Source organism: Syngnathoides biaculeatus, chromosome 17 (assembly GCF_019802595.1).
Source record: "Syngnathoides biaculeatus isolate LvHL_M chromosome 17, ASM1980259v1, whole genome shotgun sequence".
NCBI classification, from domain to species: domain Eukaryota; kingdom Metazoa; phylum Chordata; class Actinopteri; order Syngnathiformes; family Syngnathidae; genus Syngnathoides; species Syngnathoides biaculeatus.
This window is the reverse complement of record NC_084656.1, coordinates 5,312,012-5,333,903: the sequence shown is the minus strand read 5'-3', so window position 1 is coordinate 5,333,903 and position 21,892 is coordinate 5,312,012. Positions and strand designations below refer to the sequence as shown.

General features: G+C 43.1%; 2 protein-coding genes across 8 annotated transcripts in view; one reads left to right on the top strand and one right to left on the bottom strand.

Annotated features, from left to right (window-relative positions):
* LOC133490486 (syntaxin-binding protein 1) overlaps positions 1-11,933 on the bottom strand; it is a 43,416-nt gene extending 31,483 nt beyond the window's left edge. For 4 of the 5 annotated variants that reach the window (XR_009792234.1, XM_061800612.1, XM_061800615.1 and 1 more), the window contains exons 1-2: positions 11,793-11,933; positions 11,090-11,189 (exon numbers count right to left, since the gene is read on the bottom strand). Coding sequence is in view for 4 of the 5 variants with exons in the window: in XM_061800612.1 (XP_061656596.1) it covers positions 11,090-11,126 (37 nt within the window). In the remaining variant the exon portion in view is untranslated. Of the gene's footprint in view, positions 1-11,089; positions 11,190-11,278; positions 11,418-11,792 lie in introns of those variants that run through there. The other variant, XM_061800614.1, reaches the window with a different exon arrangement.
* Positions 11,934-12,060: 127 nt separating this feature from the next.
* niban2a (niban apoptosis regulator 2a) overlaps positions 12,061-21,892 on the top strand; it is a 59,102-nt gene continuing 49,270 nt past the window's right edge. The window contains exons 1-2 of one of the 3 annotated variants that reach the window (XM_061800610.1): positions 12,061-12,333; positions 21,373-21,451. Coding sequence is in view for 1 of the 3 variants with exons in the window: in XM_061800609.1 (XP_061656593.1) it covers positions 12,279-12,333 (55 nt within the window). In the remaining 2 variants the exon portion in view is untranslated. Of the gene's footprint in view, positions 12,334-12,867; positions 13,065-21,372; positions 21,452-21,892 lie in introns of all 3 variants that reach the window. The other 2 variants (XM_061800611.1, XM_061800609.1) reach the window with 2 other exon arrangements.

The following is a 21,892-nucleotide window of genomic DNA, read 5'->3' as shown; positions in this document are numbered from 1 at the left end:
AGGCAAGCCTTGATGGACGGATAAGAGAAGCTTTTCTCATGGCATTGTAATTATGGAAGAAGGGAGATATTTTGTGCAGAGCCCTGTTCAGAGTCATGCAATATACAGTATGTACATGTATTCATTGTTGTTATATCTGTGTAAAATCTGTTCAAAATACATAAATACTTTTACTCACTTTTATAATTCCAAACTCTAAATTGTTAATTAATCTGTCTGTGAGTGGTTGTTTGTCTGTTATGTGGCCTTTGATTAACGGGGGATCAGTCCAGGGTAAAGTCAGTCAGTCTATAAAAACAACAAACTGTAAAAAAGCTCAGTTCAGTTACACTATTCTTTCCGCATCAGACATTTGCAATTAAAAAAAAAAAAAAAACAATTTTGATCATATTTTTCAAAACAATCATGATGACTTGACAGCGGTATATATGATCAGTGAAAACATGGGCCATTCCTGGCCCCATCTTGTACCTCTAATATGATGTACAGTACAAGAAACCAGTTTGACTGAGGAAAAACAAACTATGAAGAAGGCATGGCTCACGAGGGGTCAGTGATTTGTCGCACACTCCTTGGCCCACCCCTCTGGCCTTACAAAAAAATTAAAGTCCAAACTGATAACACTTAGGTCAACACTGTGGGGGTGTGCCCACGATAGGTCTGCCATCATAAACCACGGCGTCTATCTCTGATTAGTTGTTTTTCCTCAGCACTGTGGTTTCTTGGATATCAAAATAGAGGCACAAGGTGGCGCGAGAGACAGATTTGTATTCACAGATAGTTATCATGTACTATCCAGTGTAAAAACTGTGGCAAACAAATATGAGCATTCATCTGAGATGTCACGCTGTAGTGACCGTTAACGGGACAAGCCAAAAGAAACTGACATACTTTGTAAAAACTACTGTTAATTACAGTACAATTAATTGAATTGTAATCATGATTGCGAGTTTGGTTGCCACGATTAAACAAACCAATGTAGCGCCAAAGAAAAGGAGTTGGAGGCGGCGTGTCGAACACAGGAGCAAACCTCGTTTTATTGCATACATCAACAGAGTGAACCCATTATGGCGGGAACTCTCTAACACCCTAACACCGGAAGTGAAACCAACAAGAACGTCTGTACTGAACCTCGTAACCTAACTCGAGGCCCCGTGGGTGAATTATGTAGACCACCACACCAGTCCCCCCAGAATTCACCCATAGTCAAAATCCCTGTGCCGTGGAGAGACGATGGCCCGACCCCGGCGGGTGTGCACTACAGGGGGCGAGGGGGGGCAGGGCCACACAGTCCATTGAGTCAAGGGGCCAGGGCCCTGACGGGGTCGAGGGCACCCCAGCAGGTGCAGGGAGTCGGGGCAAGGGGTTTGTGGTCCACATATGCCGTGAACTCACGGCCTTCCAGTTGGGAACGGAAATGGCGGATCGCCAGCCATAGCCCGAGGAGCTCCCTATCAAACGTGCTGTATTTGCATTCCCTGGGGAACAGCTGACACCTGAAAAAGGCAAGCGGTTGCCAGGCGCCGCCGGCCCACTGTTCAAATACGGCCCCAACGCCGTAGTCCGACGCGTCGGTGGTGAGAGCGAAGGGGGTCCCGGAGGACGGGTGGGCCAGCACAGTGGCCTGGCTCAGCACAGCCTTCGTGGCCCCGAAGGCTTCCACCCTCTCAGCTGTCCATTCAACGTCCTGGTTGGGGGCCTTGCCCTTAAGAGCCTCATACAGTGGGCGCATGGTGTGGGCCGCCCGGCGGATGAACCGGTGATAGAAAGTCACCATCCCCAGAAACTCCCGGAGCCCCCGAGCCGAGCAAGGTTGGGGAAAAGCGGAGACGCCCTCCACCTTTGACGGAAGGGCTCCGGCACCGTTTTTGTCGATGAGGTGCCCGAGGAACTGGATGGAGGGCACCCCGAAAACACACTTCGCTGAGTTGATGATCAGGCCATGGCGCTCGAGTCTCGGGAAGAGGTCCCGCAGGTGCTTGAGATGTTCTTCCTTCGGGGAGCTGGCGACGAGGATGTCGTCTAAATAGACGAACACAAAGGGCAAATCTCTGAGCACCGAATCCATTAACCGTTGGAAAGACTGGGCCGCGTTTTTGAGTCAAAACGGCATCCTCAGAAACTCACACAGGCCAAACGGTGCGACTACAGCCATCTTGGGAACGTCTGAGGGGTGCATGGGGACCTGGTGATAACCGCGCACCAGGTCGACCTTGGAGAACAGGATCTTGCCCGCCTGGTGGGCCGAGAAGTCCTGAATGTGGGGGACAGGGTAGCGGTCGGTTGCAGTGGCATCGTTAAGGCAGCAGTAGGTGAGTACTGCTGCCTGAACATGGTCGCCACCCGCCCTCTGGTCTAGGGACGATGTGTAGCGTTGAGGCACACGGGCTATCCGAGCAGCGGACAATGCTCAGGCGCTCTATGTTGGCAAAATCAGACTTAGTGACTGCTAGCTTCTCGGGGTCGCGCTGTCGGGCTCTAGCGTGAATCGGGGGGCCCTTGGTCTCGATGTGGTGATCGACCCCATGTTTAGTAGCAGCAGAGGAGAAAGTGTGCCGTGTCAAGCCAGGGAACTCGTCAAGGAGGAGCTGATACTTGGTGCCATCTGAGAGTGAACTGGAGAGACCGCCATAAGTCGCCTCGCTGCAGACACAGGCAACCGAGGAGAAAGTCAGTGCGTCCACCAGACGGCCCTTCTTCATGTCCACCAGCAGCCCGTGTGCACAAAAAATTCAGCGCCAAGGAGAGAGAACAAGACCTCGGCAGTGACAAAGTCCCATGTAAAGCGTCGACCCCCGAAACACAAGTCCAGTCCTCATGCCATACGCACGGATGGGGAGCCATTAGCAGACAGAAGGGGTGGCCCCTGAGTCCTACCAGCGACGTCATCCGCAGTGGCGGTCAGAACACTCTTCTGGGAGCTGGTGTCGCAAAGAATTTGCGCCCGGAAAGGGTGTCCATGACGAAGAGCAGCTGGTTCTTCCCGCCCGCGTTCACGGCCGCTACGGAGCCCGGGCTTTGGCGTTTCCCCACCGCATTTTATTTGCAAGGGGCGCGGCACCTCTTTGCTTTTGCGCCAAAACGGGTGTGGAAGTAGCACAAACCTGTGCCAGCGCGGCCGTCGGTGGCGATGGGGCCCCTGCTGGATGGCACCTCCACGCCTGTTGGTAAGTAACTGCGCACCGGGGCCAGCACCTCAGGGGAAAAGAGCTGGGTGGCCAGGAAGAAATGGTCGGCCTCCTCAGCCAGGGCACGGGGTTCAGTGATAGAAGTGTTAGCGAGCGCTATCTGAACATGCGGCGGCATGTGTCTGAGAAATAGTTCCATGAAAGGTAAGTTGGGCTCCTCCGCGCCCAGTAGGTTTAGCATCATTTCCATGTGTTCGGAAGGTTTGCTGTCCCCCAGTCCATTAATAGCCAAAAGATGTCGGGCTCACTCTGGCCGTTAAAGCTCAAAAACCTTGAGGAGGTGAGCCTTGAGATGAGCATTCTTATCTCGGGCAGGGGGCGATGTGATGAAACTCACTGCTCTGGCCGCCGTGGAGCTCCCGAGGGCTGAGACAACGTGGTAATAACGCACGGTATCATCCGAGATCCCGTGGAGGGTGAATCGAGCCTCCGTCTGCGAGAACCACATTTCCCGAAACTCCGGCAATTTGAGGATGGCGGTTGCCATGTTCGGTTCAGTCTTGGAAACGCCGGGACTGACATCGGGGTCACCAGTGTAGCGCCGAAGAAAACGAGTCGGAGGCGGAGTGTCGAACACAGGAGCAAACCTCCTTTTATTGCAGACATCAACAGAGTGAACCCATTACAGCGGGAACTCTCTAACACCCTAACACTGGAAGTGAAACCAAAAAGAACGTCCGTGCGGAACCTCTTAACCTAACTCGAGGTTCCGTGGGTGAATTATGTAGACCACCACACCATGAGATTTTTTTACATTTAAATTGCGGACGCTGAAATGAAATGAAAAGTGTTTCATTTGCAGCAGTGCCTGCAACCAAGAAAGCCAACTACCAGGGGGTGAACAAGGGTTAAGGATTCATGAAGCCCCAGCACTGTGCGCCGTGGCAGACTTCAAAATAAAAGCCGTAAATGTCAAAAACGATCCCCCACGTAGTAATATATGAAGCTTTTATTTTGAAGTTGGCTCTGAAAGCATGCTAGCACAGAGGTGGAGTGTCATGGCAAGACGCTTTGAAAATTGTTGTAGCTACTGTACCTCGAGTGTAAGCGTAGTAACAAAATATGCTTGAAGTTAAAAGAGAGGGAAATCTCAACTGCTGAGTTCTTTGCAGTTTGCGGCTGACCGAGAGTCAAGCAGAACGACAGATATACCATCCATCCATTATCTGAGATGCTTATCCTCACAAGGGTCACAGTAGTGTTGGTGCCTATCCCGGCTATTATCAGACAGGAGGGAGGGTACACCTTGATCCAGTTGCCAGCCAATAGCAGAGCACAAAGAAACAAACAACCAGTCGCACCCACAATTACATCTAAGGGCAATTTAGAGTCTCCAATGAATGCATGTTTTTGGCATGTGGGAGGAAACCTGGAGAAAACCCATGCAGGCATGGGGAGAACATGCAAACACCACAGAGGCGAGGCTTAGATTTGAACCCCAGTCCTCAGTTATGTGAGGCAGACGCGCTAACCAGTCGTTTCACCGTGTCGCCCTAGAGATGTGCCATCCTTGACAATTGACCCCTCCGTACAGGGCACTTAACCACGCCTCCTGAAGTGACGTCATGCCACGTGCGCTCACGTAAGACAAACAGTAAAAATGGCAAATACAATACAATACATTCTGAACTGAGACAGACTCTATGCTTCTGATTTCATTCAAATCAACGATATATTATAGATTCTAAATACAATACATTCTTAACTGAGAGAGACGCCATGCTTCTGATTTCATTCAATCATTAACACGTAGCAATGTTATGCTAGCGGAGAACGTCTCATTCATTTATACGAGACGTGTATTAAAAATCAAATTTAGGGCATATCTTCGTGCAAACACAGTCTGGTTAAGCTTCGGCCGCGAGCCAGCAAGAAAGCGACACGTTTGTGCAGTCCGATCATCGCTAAATATCGCTCAACAAAGAATAAGTGTGTCAATCGTTCACACGTAGCAGTGTTATGCTAGCGGAGAACGTCTCATTTATTTATACGAGACGTGTATTAAAAATCAAATTTAGTTCATATCTTCGTGCAAACACCGTCTGGTTAAGCTTCTGGCCGCGAGCCAGCAAGAAATCAATACGTTTGTGCAGTCCGATCATCGCTAAATATCGCTCAACAAAGAATAAGTGTGTCAATCGTTCACACGTAGCAGTGTTATGCTAGCGGAGAACGTCTCATTCATTTATACGAGACGTGTATTAAAAATCAAATTTAGGGCATATCTTCGTGCAAACACAGTCTGGTTAAGCTTCTGGCCGCGAGCCAGCAAGAAATCAATACGTTTGTGGAGTCCGATCATTGCTAAGTATCGCTCAACAAAGAATAAGTGTGTCAATCGTTCACACGCAGCAGTGTTATGCTAGCGAAGAACTTCGAATTCATTTATACGAGACATGTATTGAAAATCAAATATCGGGCATACCTTCGTGCAAACATATGTGTTCCGGTTGATATGAGATGGATTTAGTTGATGATGCGGTCTTCCACAAAGTTTGATCCATCGAAGGCATTTTTCATACTGGGTCTTCGGTTTTGGAAAGGGTACGAATCGAACTCCACCAACTAGCTTTTCAGGATACCTGTCGTCACTATTACAAAGTCCGTGACTACACCTCTTAACCATATTTTTTGTTAAATAACCCAAATACGCGATTAAACGCTAACTAACCCTATACTGGACCATGCAATGTTGTCAGAGAAAATGGCGGGAGCAAAAACGGGCTTTGGTCTATGCAGATCTCTGGCCTCTGATTGGTCAGTGACGCGGATTGCGCAATATCCACGGAGGGGTCAATTCACTAGTTGATGGCGGGGATTTTCAAATGAAAAGTCAAAAATGCCTGGAGCCTAATGTTACTGCATTTTCATCCATTAAATTGTAATTTATGATTGTACTTTGTAATGTTATATTCATTCATTTAGCCCTTAGGGTTAGAATTTTTGGGCCACCTTTTATTTATTTTTTATTATTAGCTATCATTTATCTTTATTCAAAGTTGCATTTTGTCCTGAAAACTATTTTTTTGTTGAAAAGTAGGACAATAAAACTAAGGATTTTCCAAAATATGACAAATAATGGTGATTAATAATTTTGATTACAATCCATCAGCCCATTTTCTGAGCTGCTTATCCTCACAAGGGTCGTGGGAGTGCTGGAGCCAATCCCTGCTGTCATCAGGCAAGAGGCAGGGTGCACCCTGAACTGGTTTCTAGCCAATCACAGGCCACATTGAGACAGACAACAGTCGCACTCACAATCACACCTAAGGGCAATTGAGATTCTGTAATCAAACCATGTTTTTGGGATGTGGGAAGAAACCGGAGTGCCCAGAGAAAACCCACGCAAGAACGGGGAGAGCATACAAACTCCACACAAGCAGGGCCGGGATTTGAACCCCAGCTCTCAGAACTGTGAGGCCAACGCTCTAACCAGTTGTCCCACCGTGCCACCGAGCGTTGTCACATTTTCTGAATTTGATTGTTCTGTCAAGGAAGAAGAAGCGCATGAAGGTAAGTGGCCCATTGTTGTCTCCTACGTTAAATGAGTACTTTGTTAAACGTGCCTCTGACAGCTGTACAGTATATAGTGAGAGGGGTGGTGACTGGCAAGCTAAGAGGAGTGGGAGGAGGTGCCTTGCAATGCCTCAGTGAGGGATTTCATTATAATTTCATTATAATTACACCTGTTATAGAAATAGGTCTATGCTAGCAGGGCTTCATGCTCTGCAACCAAAACAACCGTATATTTATTGTATGTGCGTGACTCATAGGTCGAGGGCTGCAGGCATTGCAGCAGACACTGAAGCAAGACGAGTGTGATGGTGTGTTTCAGTGATGCTTCCAAGGTCATTTTCAGCTTCACCATACTGTATTGTGTGCTACACCGTCCATCATTCCTTGCGTCACATTCCCGCTCTTCTGCAGAAGTTTTAACAGCTGAACCTAAATTTCCTTGGGATTTGGGATCATATGAAGAGTTGGGACGCAAAAGCAGATACAGGGAGTCTTCAGTTTACAACTTAGAGCCATTCCTACAGCAGCGATTTAACTGGAATTTCGACTTAAGTCAGATACCATCATTAAAGTCAGAATTTACATTAAAATAGTTTGTATAAAAAAAATACATTGAAATACACAAGTTGATGAACTTAGCATTACTGCGGAGAGGTGGATGGAGAAGAAGAAGGGGAGGCTGTTCTTAGCTAGCGAAGAAACCTAGTTCTCAATCCTCTTGGCAAGTATCAAAGAACCTTGTTTTGTGATCATTGTATCCAACATAGGAACGGAGCCCTTCACATGCGCTAAAATACAGGCTTTGTCTTTGATAATTGTCACCACAGTCGACCAGCTGAAGCCTTGGTGGTTTTGCTGTCTCTCCTTTCTCCAATCTTTAGCTTTATTTCTGTGCTAATGGATTTTCTTTTGGCTGCAGAAACATTGCTAAAAGACACAGCTTTCTTCTTTGGGGCGCTAATTGTCTAAAAAGAAGGGCAAAAAATGTGAAGATACTCCTGGCGCACAAACACGGACAAGCATTAGCCAGACAAAATGGCGGACGGGGGATGGGTGTTGTAAACTCAAAATGTCTTAGGTCGAGACCCTCTTAACCCGAGGACTCCCTGTATATTAATTTTTGTTGTTTTTGTACATTCTGTGATTTATATATTATATAAATGATCATATTTATACATTATATAATGGCGGCATGGTGACTCAGCTGGAAAGCGATGGCCTCACAGTTCTGAGGTCCAGTGTTCAATCCGGCCTCGACTGTGTGGAGCTTGCATGTTCTCGCCGTGCCTGCGTTTGTTTCCTCGGAGCACTACGGTTTCCTCCCACATCCCAAAAACATGCAACATTAATTGGACGCTCTAAATTGCCCCTAAGTATGATTGTGAGTGCGGCTGTTTGGATGGATCTTCTTCTTTTCCTTTCGGCTTGTCCCATTAGGGGTCGCCACAGGGTGTCATCTCAGATGAACGCATATTTGTTTGGCACAGTTTTACGCCGGATGCCCTTCCTGACGCAAACGTTGTGCATTTAGCCGGGGATAGAAGCTTACAGCACCTGGTATTCCCAGGCAGTATCCCATCCAAGTACTAACCAAGGCCAAACCCGCTTAGCATCCAAGATCTGACAAAATGCGAGAATCTACAGAAACAATAAAAATTGATAGATCTACTTTTGCGTCTGAACCCTTCATATGATCAAACCCATTATGTTCGTTTTATTTTTCAACCACAGATTACTGGAACTCTCTCTTCAAAAACTGCCGAACTAGTTGCAATATGAACGGATGTTCAATACCATTTTTTTTTTCAGTGTTCATTCTTCAGTACTTACAGATATTGAGTGCCAATTTCCCTAATACATTTGATGCATAAACTTTCAATCAACGCACTGACAAGTATTGGGAATGAAGACCTTTATTTCTAACGCACATTATGATTTGCTGAAACTGCCACTGTGTTGTGAAGGCAATTAGAATTTTTTTTGCCTTAAGTATCAGTAGTTGGTATCAGAAACCTTCACGAGTGTGGCATTGGCCTGACACCGATATGTGATATCTGTACACGGCCATCTCTACTTTAAAATAAAATAATAACATTTAAAACTATAATCGTAGTAGAGCAATATTATCAATTACTTGATAACAAGTCTTGTAATGTCACAGGTCACAGAGAAAGTAGCGAGAATTGCTCTTTCAGCTAAAGGTTGTACAACAATTAACACTTAATAATGCAGTTCCATTTGATCTGTTAATCCGAAATACAAATCTAAATAATAATAATGGCAGCACGTTGGCGCAGCTGGAAAGACAGTTCTGATGACCAGGGTTCAATCCCGTCCCTGCCTGTGTGGCGTTTGCATGTTCTCCCCGTGCTTGCGGGGGTTTTCTCCGTGCACTCCAGTTTCCTCCCAGGCCGCAAAAACATGCAACATTAATTGGACACTCTAAATTGCCCCAAGATGTGATTGTGACTGCGACCGTTGTCTGTCTCCATGTGCCCTGTGATTGGCTGGCAACTAGCTCAGGGTGTACCCCGTCTGCTGCCTGATGACAGATGGGATAGACGCTAGGACTCCCGTGACTCTTGTGAGGATAGGTGACTAAGAAAATGGATGGATGAATAATAATAATAATCGCTATATCTTGGAGCACATGCTGAAGTGATGGGATTCTGATAACTTGGCCTCATTTTTCTTCTGCTCTCTCATATCGAGTCATGGAAGCGGAGGCCGCAGCGCTGCACACTGCCCATCCCCCGCTTCCCATCTTCTACATCTATTGCTGCAGAGACTACCCATGATGGTTCTAAGGGCCCTCCCCCCTCCTCTTTACCCCGCAAACCCTCCACCAATCCCAGCCAAGCTTCACCTCAGCCAAACAAAGCACAGGTGCCATCCACTGCTTCTCAGGCCCTGCTACTACCTATTATAGTTGCTAGGAGTATTTTTAAGTGTTCTGAAACAGATTCTAGGAGGATGTACCATCTGGCTTGACTTGATTGCATGGCTATTTAAGTGCTGGTTACAAAACCTTAGTAAATAAAATATTTGGACTGCATCAGATATTAGTTTTTTTTGCCATGATTCCCACAGGAGGTTATTTCAGAAAATATGTGGTATTGCAAAAGAAAAGGCCACTGGTAAAAACTACATGCATATGATATCCTGTTGAAATGGCACAAAATATAACATGACTTTTGCATTGCTATCAGTCAACTGATCACAAGGCTTCCTGCATAGTAAACCCTTTAACATGCATTTTATTTGTGAAATAACATTTCAAATTCATCATCAGTGTTAAAAAAAATTGTCCTCTATATATCTGCTAGAAGTCTAAGTGCGTGATAGAAATGGTATGTAGGGTGCAGATTTAATAAAGGACAATTTATTGAGCACAATCTATAGCACAAAGCATGATTTTAAAAACTGAAAAATAAAGTTATTGTGTTGTCATAAAATTACATCTCCGTGTTGCAAAACGATTTTTAGATTGAAGCACCAAAAAAATCCCACAAAAGCGCACTTAAAGAAGAATACGATAGGCAAACATATAAATGCCCAAGTAAATGACTAAAAATATCTGACAAGAAGGGTGTCATTGAAGGCCTGGCCTGGCAAGACCACCCGTACTTGCATTCAGTTGGCCCAAGAGGAGAATGAAGCTGCGCCTCCATATTTAGGCCTGCCTCAGTAACACACACAGTAACAATTGGAGCATCCTCTCTGAAATGAATAGTTGAAATTTCCAATGGTGCTGCAACACGTATACACTCGCCTGCATTGCAGCCATTAAAGGCAATATAGCAATGGTCTTTGCAGACCAAAGCCCTGAGCGTCTAGTTTAATTTACGCGTTTGGCGCATCCTCCATCAAGGGTGAGGCACTGCCGAAAACACGAACCTCTGTGATCAATTTCCTATAACCCAGACAACAAAAGCATTCAAATTGCTCAGTTTATATTATTGGTCAATCAAAACACAAGAAGCTCGTTTTCTTCGTTAGACCTAAATCAACGTACATACGGTGATGTGATGCAACCAGAGTAACCCTGAACTAAAGGCTAATTAAGGCCACAAGGGCGTACGGGGGTACATTTGCCCCCAGGCAGTTGTCCATCGTGCCACAGGAGCATTTCTACATTAAACGTCAGTGACTTATCGCAGATCCTCCAAGCCAAATTGACGTTGGCGCATGCAGGCGCCCAAGAGCGCAGTGAGAGCGCCCACACTTTGCGGGTTCCCTCCATCACTTGCACTAGACAACATTTCCGAGGAAACGTCAGCAGCAGCACCTTCGTCCTCATCCTGCGCAAACCACTAAATTGCAAACAAACACATCCGCAGAGGCTCTGTCAGGCTACTTCGGAAGAATAAAATAAAGATTCTTACTCTCTCCGACCACCGCCTTTAATCCGATAGGTGCCATGATGCTGCAGAGTGTTGGCTCGAGTGCGTCCTCCCTCTAGTCCTCCTCCACCTCCTCCCATCACTGCGGAGGAGCAAGACGTCACAACGTATCCTTCCGCCATTAGGGCGCTGGAAGAGCCATAAACGACGTCTTTCGTTTTCGGAACTTACAATGGATCGTTTAAAAAAATATACATCCGTGATTAGATACACATACACTATGGGGACAGCTACTAGTCACACATTGTACTTAAGTGCGACTTAGTCATTCTACAAGTCTGCTGAATTGCCTTACTAGTGTCGAAATGGTGCCTACGAGTACGTGGAAAATTCTGCACGTTTGTATAACCAGTTAATATATATATATATATATATATATATATATATATAATATATATATATATATATACATACATACACACACACACACACACACGCACACACACAGTTCCGCTTAAAACTCCAGTACAGTATTGCGTTCACCGGTGCGCTTGTAATATCAAAGAACATCCACATGGAGGCAGCATGTACTTTTCCACATGAACGTCAAGGACTGAAGAAAAACTGCGGTCAAGCCGCACACCTTTTATAACAAAACAATAAAACTGGCTTAATGATGGTACCCGGCGATGTAATGGCTCCAAACGAATCGTAAATGGCATTGGGTGCGTTTGCAATACTTCACCTGAAATGTATGGAAGGGCATGGCATTGTTAAAACGTCATATACGTCATGTGTGACAGCCCAAATGCAAGCGTCGGCCTTCATCTTCAAACAATAATAGTCAATAGTATTGAGCGTTGTGTTGAAAGCTAGCAGCTCGTAGCCACACCCAAAGCAGGGCCGCCTTAACACGTTGGACCAGTGATGACTTCCAGAAGGTGTGTCCCGACTTTCAGAAGCACAACCGTCCGCCCTCCTCCTCCCCCCCGCCTCCCTGGCCACTTGGGTGTTGCCGCTTCGTCTGGTGCTTGGAACAAAACCCGAGCAGACGCACAACAGCCGCAGCAGAATCTTCGTCGTGGCCTTGCGAACCTCCAGTGGACACCTTTCAGCTTCCCTCTGCTGGATCAGGTCGAATAATTGTGTTGGCTACTGGGACTCTCGTCACACTTGATCCGGAATCCACACGCCTGTAAGCAGTTGGGTCTTTGGTGGTTGTGCTGCAAACATGGGTGACGTGGTTTCCTCTCACCTGGATGAAGGCAAACGGGAGATGATTGCAGGTATGAGATCCGGGAGTGTCTTTAACTACACCCTCTAATTTGGCACAAAGCCGAAACGACATTTTAGATGAGTCAGCCATTGTATTTGCCAGCAATAAGTCGCTGATCGTGGTTTTATAATAAATCCCGTATACAATGAATGTATCTATCGTTCGATATCAAATGCTCCTTTCTGTTATTGTCTTTGGGCTGTGTAGCTGCGTTGAGTACTTAAATATTTCTGCGGATATAACCATATCCCAAAAGTCTGCAATAACCATTTTAATTTATTTAATTGGTTTCCAGCAATGTCACTACTCTCCCTGTCATATTGGTGCAAAAAGCATCACAGTTTATAACAGTAGTGTTCTACTCAATGTTACTTAAGAGTTCCTGCTTGGCCAGTCTTCTGTGGGCCTTCTTCCCAGACATAATAACTAGGTTTCCCAAAGGAGACCATGTTTGTATAAATTGGTAGTGGCTGCTATTTGAGTCTCAAGATTGTTCCAACCTCCCACTGTGGGTTGTGCATTCTGTGGGATTTATTCCAACCAGGCATAGAAACTGAGTGGAGCAGAGGAGACGTATAAAGGTCGGAATCTTGACTCATAACACTTCTGTGGAAGAGACAGAGGTTGGCAGTTAAGGTTCTAAACAAAGAGGGAAAAGGGAGAGCATTTTATGATTGGGCCAAGTAGAGGATATTTGGATGAGGTCCACATTGCACATGACAGCCAGCTGGTCCTTATAAGGTAATGTATAAATCTTATTTCACATTTCTTGTTTGTATGATTAATCAACACTACAAAAATATTTTCTTTGTCGACCCTTTTGCATTCAATTTGGAATTGCGTGCAGTGACATTTTAATGGAAAAAAAATGATGGAAGCCCTCATGATTTTAAATGGCTACATTTCTTGGTAAGTGGAGTAAAGTTGTCTTTCTCACTGTGCTTTTTATTTCTCATCCAGTGGCACCAAACAATGTACACATGCACGATCCAATTTTTTTTGTAATTGACATACGTCTATAGCTATTCAGCAACTGAAGTAACAGATCAAGATAAATGGTCAGATTATTTCTGGTTATTTGTTACAAGGCAGAATTTGTGAAACGCAATGCTTAGTGCCTCAAAGCCAATGAAAAAGGGGCGTATGCTAGTCATACATGTACTCGGCTGTTTCAAAGACAAACTAGTGGATGTCCGGTGACTACCAGTTTTCGTGCATATAGCGGAGCTTGACAGGAATGCTGATAGCTTGTTTCTGGATAAATGACCAAGTATCAATCTCTGTGACTGATTGGTGATTATACAGACTCCTTTTTGCACTTCCACTCCTGTGAAAACTGCAAAAACCCAACTGCATTGAATGCATCCGTCAGAATGAGACATACTAACAAAAACAATAGAGGAGAATGAGAACCTCCTGTACTTTCCTCTGAGCATGTGGCTGACAATGTGGAGACAAATGTAATTTCAGAGGAGACATAGTGTAGGGAAAAAACATTCAATTGGAGGATGTGTAGTATACTGCTGCAATTTCCAGAGCTAAGAAATGATGGCATCCATCCATTAACTGAACTGCTTATCCTCACAAGGGTCTTGGAAGTAGTAGAACCTCTCCCAGCTATCTTCAGTCAGGAGGTGCGGTACACCCTGAACTGGTTGCCAGGCAGTCGCAGGACACACAGACAAAAAAAAAAAAGTCGCCCTCACAATCAGACCTAAGGGCAATTTAGAGTCTCCAATTAATACATGTCTTTGGGATGTGTGAGGAAACCGGTCTTGGAAGTAGTAGAACCTCTCCCAGCTATCTTCAGTCAGGAGGTGCGGTACACCCTGAACTGGTTGCCAGGCAGTCGCAGGACACACAGACAAAAAAAAAAAAGTCGCCCTCACAATCAGACCTAAGGGCAATTTAGAGTCTCCAATTAATACATGTCTTTGGGATGTGTGAGGAAACCGGAGTGGCCAGAGAAAAAGGCAGGCTTGGGGAGAACATGGAAACATCACACAAGCGGGGGCCAGGATTGAGCCCCGGTCCTCAAAACTGTGAGGCCAACGCTCTCACCAGTCTGCTGCCGAAAGGACAGCATGATAAGCTTAATTTATGTAATTTCTATCCACGCATCATGAAATGTTACAGTGAAAACACTCTACCAATGAGCAACAAGCAGCATTTTACATTACCCGTATCGTAACAAAATTTGCCACGTAGAGGTACAAGACATAGTACCTGGTAGTATTTGTCAATAGAAAGCAATAATCGTAAGTGAATCAGTGTTCAGCCAATTACGTACTGTCCGGCAGAAAAGTTGCCTCAGTAATTTGCAAACCGAAACAGGACAAGTGGGACAGAAAATGGATAAATGCGGCTTTTCATGCTGTACCTGCACAAAGAGGCAACGTTAACAAGAATTCGGTCAGTTTAGTACGTAAGGGTCCCATTCCATCGAAGTCCTCAATTTTCCACTTATTTACGCATAACTGATTTAAGTTAGACATCTATGTGGTATATTAATTGAATGCAATAGACTTTGAACACCAAATAGCTTGCCAAATAGTGAATTTAAAATGGCTGTAATTTTGACATAGTTTTGCCAATTAATATTCCTCTAATGGTCAAATTCGTGATTGGTGCACACCCTCTCATCTCAGGAAAACTGGCTCAGTGACAAGATTGCTTACTCTTGTGGAAAGTTTTTTTTTTCCCATTTAATTCATTTTCACCCAACCCATTACAAGACATTGCTGATTAACCTGTGAACTCCACCACCATATTTCTGTATTTTTCACTATTTTTATATACTTGCTGCTACCAATCTCAAGATGAATTTCCAGAAATATTTTTTTTATTTTGAAAATTTCGTAAGTTCAATAAAAATGGGGGAACAAAAACACATTCTTCCAAGAACCCCATAACTGCCAAGCAAGATGCCTGACAGAATATACATGCACAAAACAATGCATGCACAAAATGCAGCAATAATAAAGAATGACTCACTCAGTCTGCTATCACAAGCGAAGGCAGAATCCAATGATAAAAGAACACAGTAACAGCCATCTGCATTGAATGATATCCACACATTTTCCCAAAGAGCTGTTAGCAGCCTAACAAGGTGCCCAACGTAAAATTAAACGTAAAGTTTTTTTTTACTGTTGGAGATTATTTTTTCTCCCCCACTGGCTCTCCTTCAAAAAAAATAGACATTGTACTATCTTCACATGCAAGTGACCCCCGACATCATATCAAGCGATGGGTCTGTTTAGGGATGTCCTGAACCACCTTTTTCACTTCTGAATTGATACAGAGATCGCAGCCTATAGTTTGTGTTGAAATTGATACCAGTTTATTATTAGCAGTGATCATACATATTTTGTAGTATCAAATCGTAGGAAAGGCTTTATCAAGTGATATTACTCAAACAATAATCAGCAACAGTAGGTAAGCCTCTTAACCATCCCTGATGAGTCACACTATTGTCGTCTGCATACTTCACGATTTTATTATTGGTGTGGGAGGCAGTCCAGTCATGTGCGAGTCAACTGAACAACAGGGTACTCAATACACAGCCCTGGGGGGACCAGTTCACAGTGATGGAGGTGTATGTACTTTTCTCTGTCCTGTTTCTCTACTCCCATTGTGTCAGGAAGCTGAGGACTCAGTTGCATTATATTTTAAAATATTTGCCATTTATGGCTCTCTCAGCCTAAAAGGTTCCTGACCCCTGCTGTAAGGGGTCCAAGTTAGCAGGGGAGGCATGATTTTATGTGCCTCATGAGCTTCTAAGTGCATTTCATCAGTACTGGTGTGAGGGCCACAGAGCTGTAAGCATTTAGCCTGGCTGGCTTATCCTTCTTTGGCACAAGGATGATTCTGGCTTTTTTTGTGGCATGTGGGCACCACCACTTGCCTGAGGGACGTGTTAAAGAAATTTGAGAACACCCTTGAATTGTTCCTTCAAGACTCTCCTCAGGATGTTATTGGGCCCTGCTGCTTTTTTCATGGGTTGTCACAGACTAGCCTCTTCCCACTCCATCTATGGACAGCTAGCTGTAAGATCTGGCCCCCAGGTGAAGAAGGGAGTCTGTGTGCCTGGGCAGTGCTGCCTGGAACCGTGCAAAGAAGTGAAGGTCTGTGGTTGGGGTCTGTGTTGGATGTTTGTAGGGAGTGAGCCTTATAGTCAGAGTTTAAGCCCTCCCACAGCTGCTGGAAGTCCCCTGTGTTGGTGAAGTGACTGTGAAGTTTCAAGTACTATATCACTTCCCAAACACAGGAGTTTAGGATTTAATGGCTTATCTTACTTTGGGAGCGATTCCTAAGCGTTTTGGAACCAGAATTATGGTGTGTTCAGGCACATTTAGTGGAAGATGGCTTAGTAAACTGTTGAAAGTGCATTTCCGCATTTTTAGTGTGTAACCAGGCATCCGCAGCCACTGCATACGAATACAGTATATAAAAGCATTGTGTTGTATTTTGCAACACTAGCTAACTATATTTATAGTTGAGTATACAAATCTGATGCGCAGTCCAGCCTTTGATGTCATCCACACCCACTCTTTAAGGTGGCCTGTAAAAATTTGAGGAATCATCAGCCTCTTGGATGGACACTGATTAACCATGAGAAAAATGATAGGCACGTGTTAATCTTGTCTCAACCCTATCTTTTTTTTTTTTTTTTTTTTTTTTTAACTTTCCTGCCACAATCTTACACTGTGAATACATCTCTCTCAGGTAACATCACGTGACATGTTTGTTGTTGATAACAAAAGCTCTCTGAAAGCTGATCCATTTAGTCACACCATTCTCGCTGAAAGATGTTAACTGCTTGTCTAAGTTGGATCAGCTCACTGAAATGTAGTGGCCTGTACACAAATTCCCTTGTTGGTGTTGTATACTGAAGACTTTGGGTTTTAGATCAAAAGAGGAATATGAGACAAAGTTCAGAATTCCAGCTTTTATTTGATGCCATTCATCTAGATTTGGTAAAGAACTCAGGATAGAGCACCTTTTGTTTGAAGCCACCCAGTTTTCAGTTGAGGAAAAGTAATGCAACAGACATTATTAAATTAACTTAAAGTATATAACATTATTTTTTGGCATAACCTTACCTGCAGTAACTGCATGAAGTTTGCAATGCATTGACTTCACCAAACCGTTGCATTCTTCATTTCAAATGCTTTTTCAAGCCTTCACTGGAACCTCTTTCAGTTTTTTTTCCCCCAGGGTGTTTATCCCTTCAGTCTCCTTTTCAGGAAGTAAAACTCATTCTGTCTTGGGTTAAGGTCTGTTGATGGACTAAGTCGAAGAGCTTCCAAATTGTTCCATGATGAAACCCTTTTGTTGTGTTGCAGTGTGTTTTTGGTCATTATCCAGTTGCATGATGAAGATTCTCCTGATTATTTCGGATCTATTTTTCTGTAAGATACATGTACCAGACAAAATGGTTTTATAAACTTCAGAATTGATTCTGCTCCTCCCATCATGAGTTCCATCAACATTGATTACTGAGCTCATTCCAGAACCGGCCATGCAATCCCAACCCATGACATTCCCTCCAAATGCTTCAAAGATAGTGTGTTTTTGTTCATAAAAAGTTCTTTTCTTTTTTCTCAATACATTGGTAGAGGTTGATTTTAGTTTTATCAGCCAAATAAAACTGGAACGCTTTTGTGGGTCATCTCATTAATTCTTTGCAAAATCCCATCTGGCCTTGCAAGTCTTTTGCAGAGGCATGGTTTGCATCTTGTTGTATGGCCGCTTTTTAAGTCTTTGAACAGTGGATTGCAATACCTTCACCCCTCCCTGTGGAGGTTGGCAGTGATGTCACTGTTGTCTTTGTTTTTTTTCTGTCATCAACTACTGTTGTATTGGGTATGCCCAATGATTACGCAATAGCTTTGATTTGATTTTTCCTCTTCTCTCAGATTCAAAATGGTTTGCTTTTCTTCAGTAGACAGTTCTGGTCTTCATGTTTGCTTAACACCAAATGCAGTTTTCTCAGACCGTAACAAGCTGATATTTCAGCAATCTAAAAGGCAACACCTGAGCAACCAGACACACCAGTCACATGTTCCAGTACTTTTGCTTATTTCAAAAGTAGGTGGATTCAAACAAAAGGTCCTCTCTCCTGAGTTGTTTAACACAGATTGGTATAAATACCATGAAATAAAAGTTGGAATTCTGAACTTTTGTCTCATTCATCTTTTGTTGTGAACCCCAAATGTATGCAGTATACAACAAAAATGAAGAAATTGACCATGTTGTTCCTATATTTTTGGTGGACATTGTAGCGAGTTTGTTTTTGTTTTTTTTTATACATCTGCATTTGAAAAGGTTGGTAACTTAATATTTGGCCAGTGCCAGCTTGGACAAACCTGCATTTTTTTTTATTTATTTGTATTAGGCGATTGCTTTGTTTCTGATTTACCATAATTCTGCAGGTTTGACCATAATTTGGAACTACACTACAGTATTTCTCATTGCTGATGTTGTTCTTTTGTGAAACTACTTGATTGTTCTGATTGGCTATACTGTAATGGCCTTAATGTTTTGGAGTTTTAACACCAATTTTTCTGCCAGCCTCTTGATAGCCTGTCAATGTGTTTCTACTTTTTCAATGTCATTGGCATGGATAGAATTTTTTTTTTTCCCTGATGTTCTGCCATGGCACGGGTAGAGCTGCAAATATATTTGTAAATGAGTGTGAAGGACAAAAAACAAATAATTAAGCGTTCAAAGATGGTGAAGAGTAAATAGCCATTCTGTCCTCATATAAACCCTTAGCAATTTTCACCCCTTCAACCACCATTCGCTTGTTACTCTTTGCTAAACTTTCGGGGTTATTTTTGACTATACATATGGTGTGTTCGGTGACACCTTGGAGCACATTACTGTGTGGTCACTATGAAAATGTTATTCATTTTGTGTGTGTGTTTTCCTGCTTGTAGGGACTATATGATTTCTTCACTTCTTTCTGTCGAATCACATTCTCACAGGTTGATCCTCCCATTATCCCACATAACACTTGCAACACACTGACATATGTTAGTTATAGAACAGTTGTATAAGATCAGATCAGAACTTTTCAATACCATAATAATATCCAGAAAGTCAGGGTTACATATGAAGTTATCGCCCAAACAAAAAAAACTCCTTGGTTAATGTTGCTTAATATGGAAATGTCAAGAAGCAATACCAAACCAAGAGTATTGTTTTTTTTTTTTTTTAATGTATTCTGTTAAATCTTATATCATACACAAGAACAGTTCACAAGGGCTCACCTTGCATTGGCCCATGGCTGTGATTTGTCAGATCAGATTGATCATATTGAGAACAGCACGGTCAGCATTAGTCTAAGGTCAGTCACAGTTTGTGGTCGTTTGAATGGCAGTGTTCCAACTCATATCAGCAAAGAGCTGACAGTTGTTCCTCCTATGTGTTTGAAACACAATGAGGCTACATTAATTCTACATATGTACATTTTCTCTAATTGTCTGTGTGGCTTCAAAATCATTTTAGTAAAATACAAGTATATAAGGTGTCTTTTCCCACACACCGTAAGGACTCCTGCTCCAGTTGTTTAATTATACTGTACCTTATTTTGTAGTGACATTGAATGACCTGAACGCCAGTATTGATTTAGCATTAGCTAGTCACCGTCTATGCAAACATTTTGCTTTATAGAATTCTGAGGAAAGTATGTTAACACAGTTGAAAACCTTTCCATAATTATATCCAAGCTGTGGTTAAAAAAAGATACACTGTGTTCTATACATTTTGATGGTATATAGCCCAAACCTTTGGACGGATTGTCGGTCGTACTATTTCTATTGTTAGTTCCTTTCTTGCTAAATTGCTCTTGGTTGTGATTTACAGTGACAACATCCTAACCTCCAAAAGAATGTACATACTATTATTTATTCAATCTCCGCCCAACTGCCATCAGTGATTTCTCTAATTGAACTGAATTGAATTTTGCTTCTACAGTCTTTTGTGTCATTTGAATTTGACCACATTAGAATCACATATAGTACTGTTGTTCAGCTGTATTAAAGAGTTAAGGGTTAGTATGTTCCAGTGTATTTACAGTGACACTACACTGATAATTTTGAATGCATCTAGTAATTTGCCTGTGTCTTGGTAGTCAGTATTGAACATATAGAATGCTAACAAAAAGGAAGAAAATGCAACAAAGCTTACTGCATTGATGGAGGAAAAAATGTAAACTTCATACACAGAGGACAGCTGACTGAATAAATCAAACAAATTTGCCACTGACTGTTTAAGTTCATATGGATTCAAACTAAATAGTTTTACTAAATGTAGACATGTCTTTCCTGTGCGTCTTTTATGACCAGTCAAACACTTAATGAAAACATTTGAGACTAAACGACACAAAATACATTTTTGATTTTAGCTCTATGGTGTGCATGAGTTCAAGACACAGTGAGGGTTCCCTGAACCGGAATATTTTGGTTACTTTGGCACAACAAGGCAGCCAGTGGAAAATAAGGAGTTAATGCATTTTTTTCCTTGACGCCTGGTGATGGAGCACAGAGCTATTGGTTACTGCTCTCAAATTCTTTCCGGATATGGGTATTCATTTAGAAAAACAAGTTGTCCTAAAAGGATTAGAAAATCAGACCGCATAACTACTGTAGTAGTGTTTTTAATGTTTTTGATCTTGCCGGTTGACTGGCCTCCTTGAAATGATCTGCCCACACCCATCAGAACAAAAATAGCCCTCCACAAAAACTATTTTTGTATTTCTCAAGCTGTCTTCCTTTCTGCTTTATCTTTAAACATCTCACTTGTACAATCTGTAGAGTACCTAGTGCTTTTATAAAAGTTTGGTGTCATTGTTCTGTCTCGTCCAAATTCTTCTCACATCACTGATACCTTGTCAGCGCTTTCCTTCCTACACTCCAACTTCAGGTCGCCTCCCTTCTTCCTGCTGTCCCTTCCATAAACGTAGCACAGTCAACATTGTCTACTGCTGACTGGGCAAAATACAACAACTCTTTTTAATTTTTTTTTTTTGTCTTTCTCTCCCCAGCATTGGAATGTGGGAAAGACGCACATCCCCTCCAGTAGTTTCTTGGACAGAAAATGCTTGAAGGCACCAGTAGAACTGGGTCAGAGTGTGTGTGCAGAGATTTTGTGCAAGAATGAGCCTTTATTGATCAGTAAAAGGAGGCGCTGCTTTGTTTTCACATCTATGCTGCAGCTGACAATGAATGGAGATGAGTATTTGGAAGCTGCACCAAAATTTCAAATCTGACTTGTGATCAAAAGTTCATCAATTTGTGTCAGTCTTAACAAAGCCACACATTAAATTTTATCCACATTTGTGATGTTTTTTTTTTTTTTTTTAACCATCAGAAGCCAATGATTAAATCTGTTTATACAATAGCTGACATAATCATATAACCTCCACTATTGCCAGTAAGTGTAGTCAAATCATTATTAGTTCTGACATTTCACAAATAGTATTTGTATTATAGTCAGCACAGTAGCTTTATAATCTACAATCCACGCCATATAAAGCATTTCACAAGTGAACAATGGAACAGTAA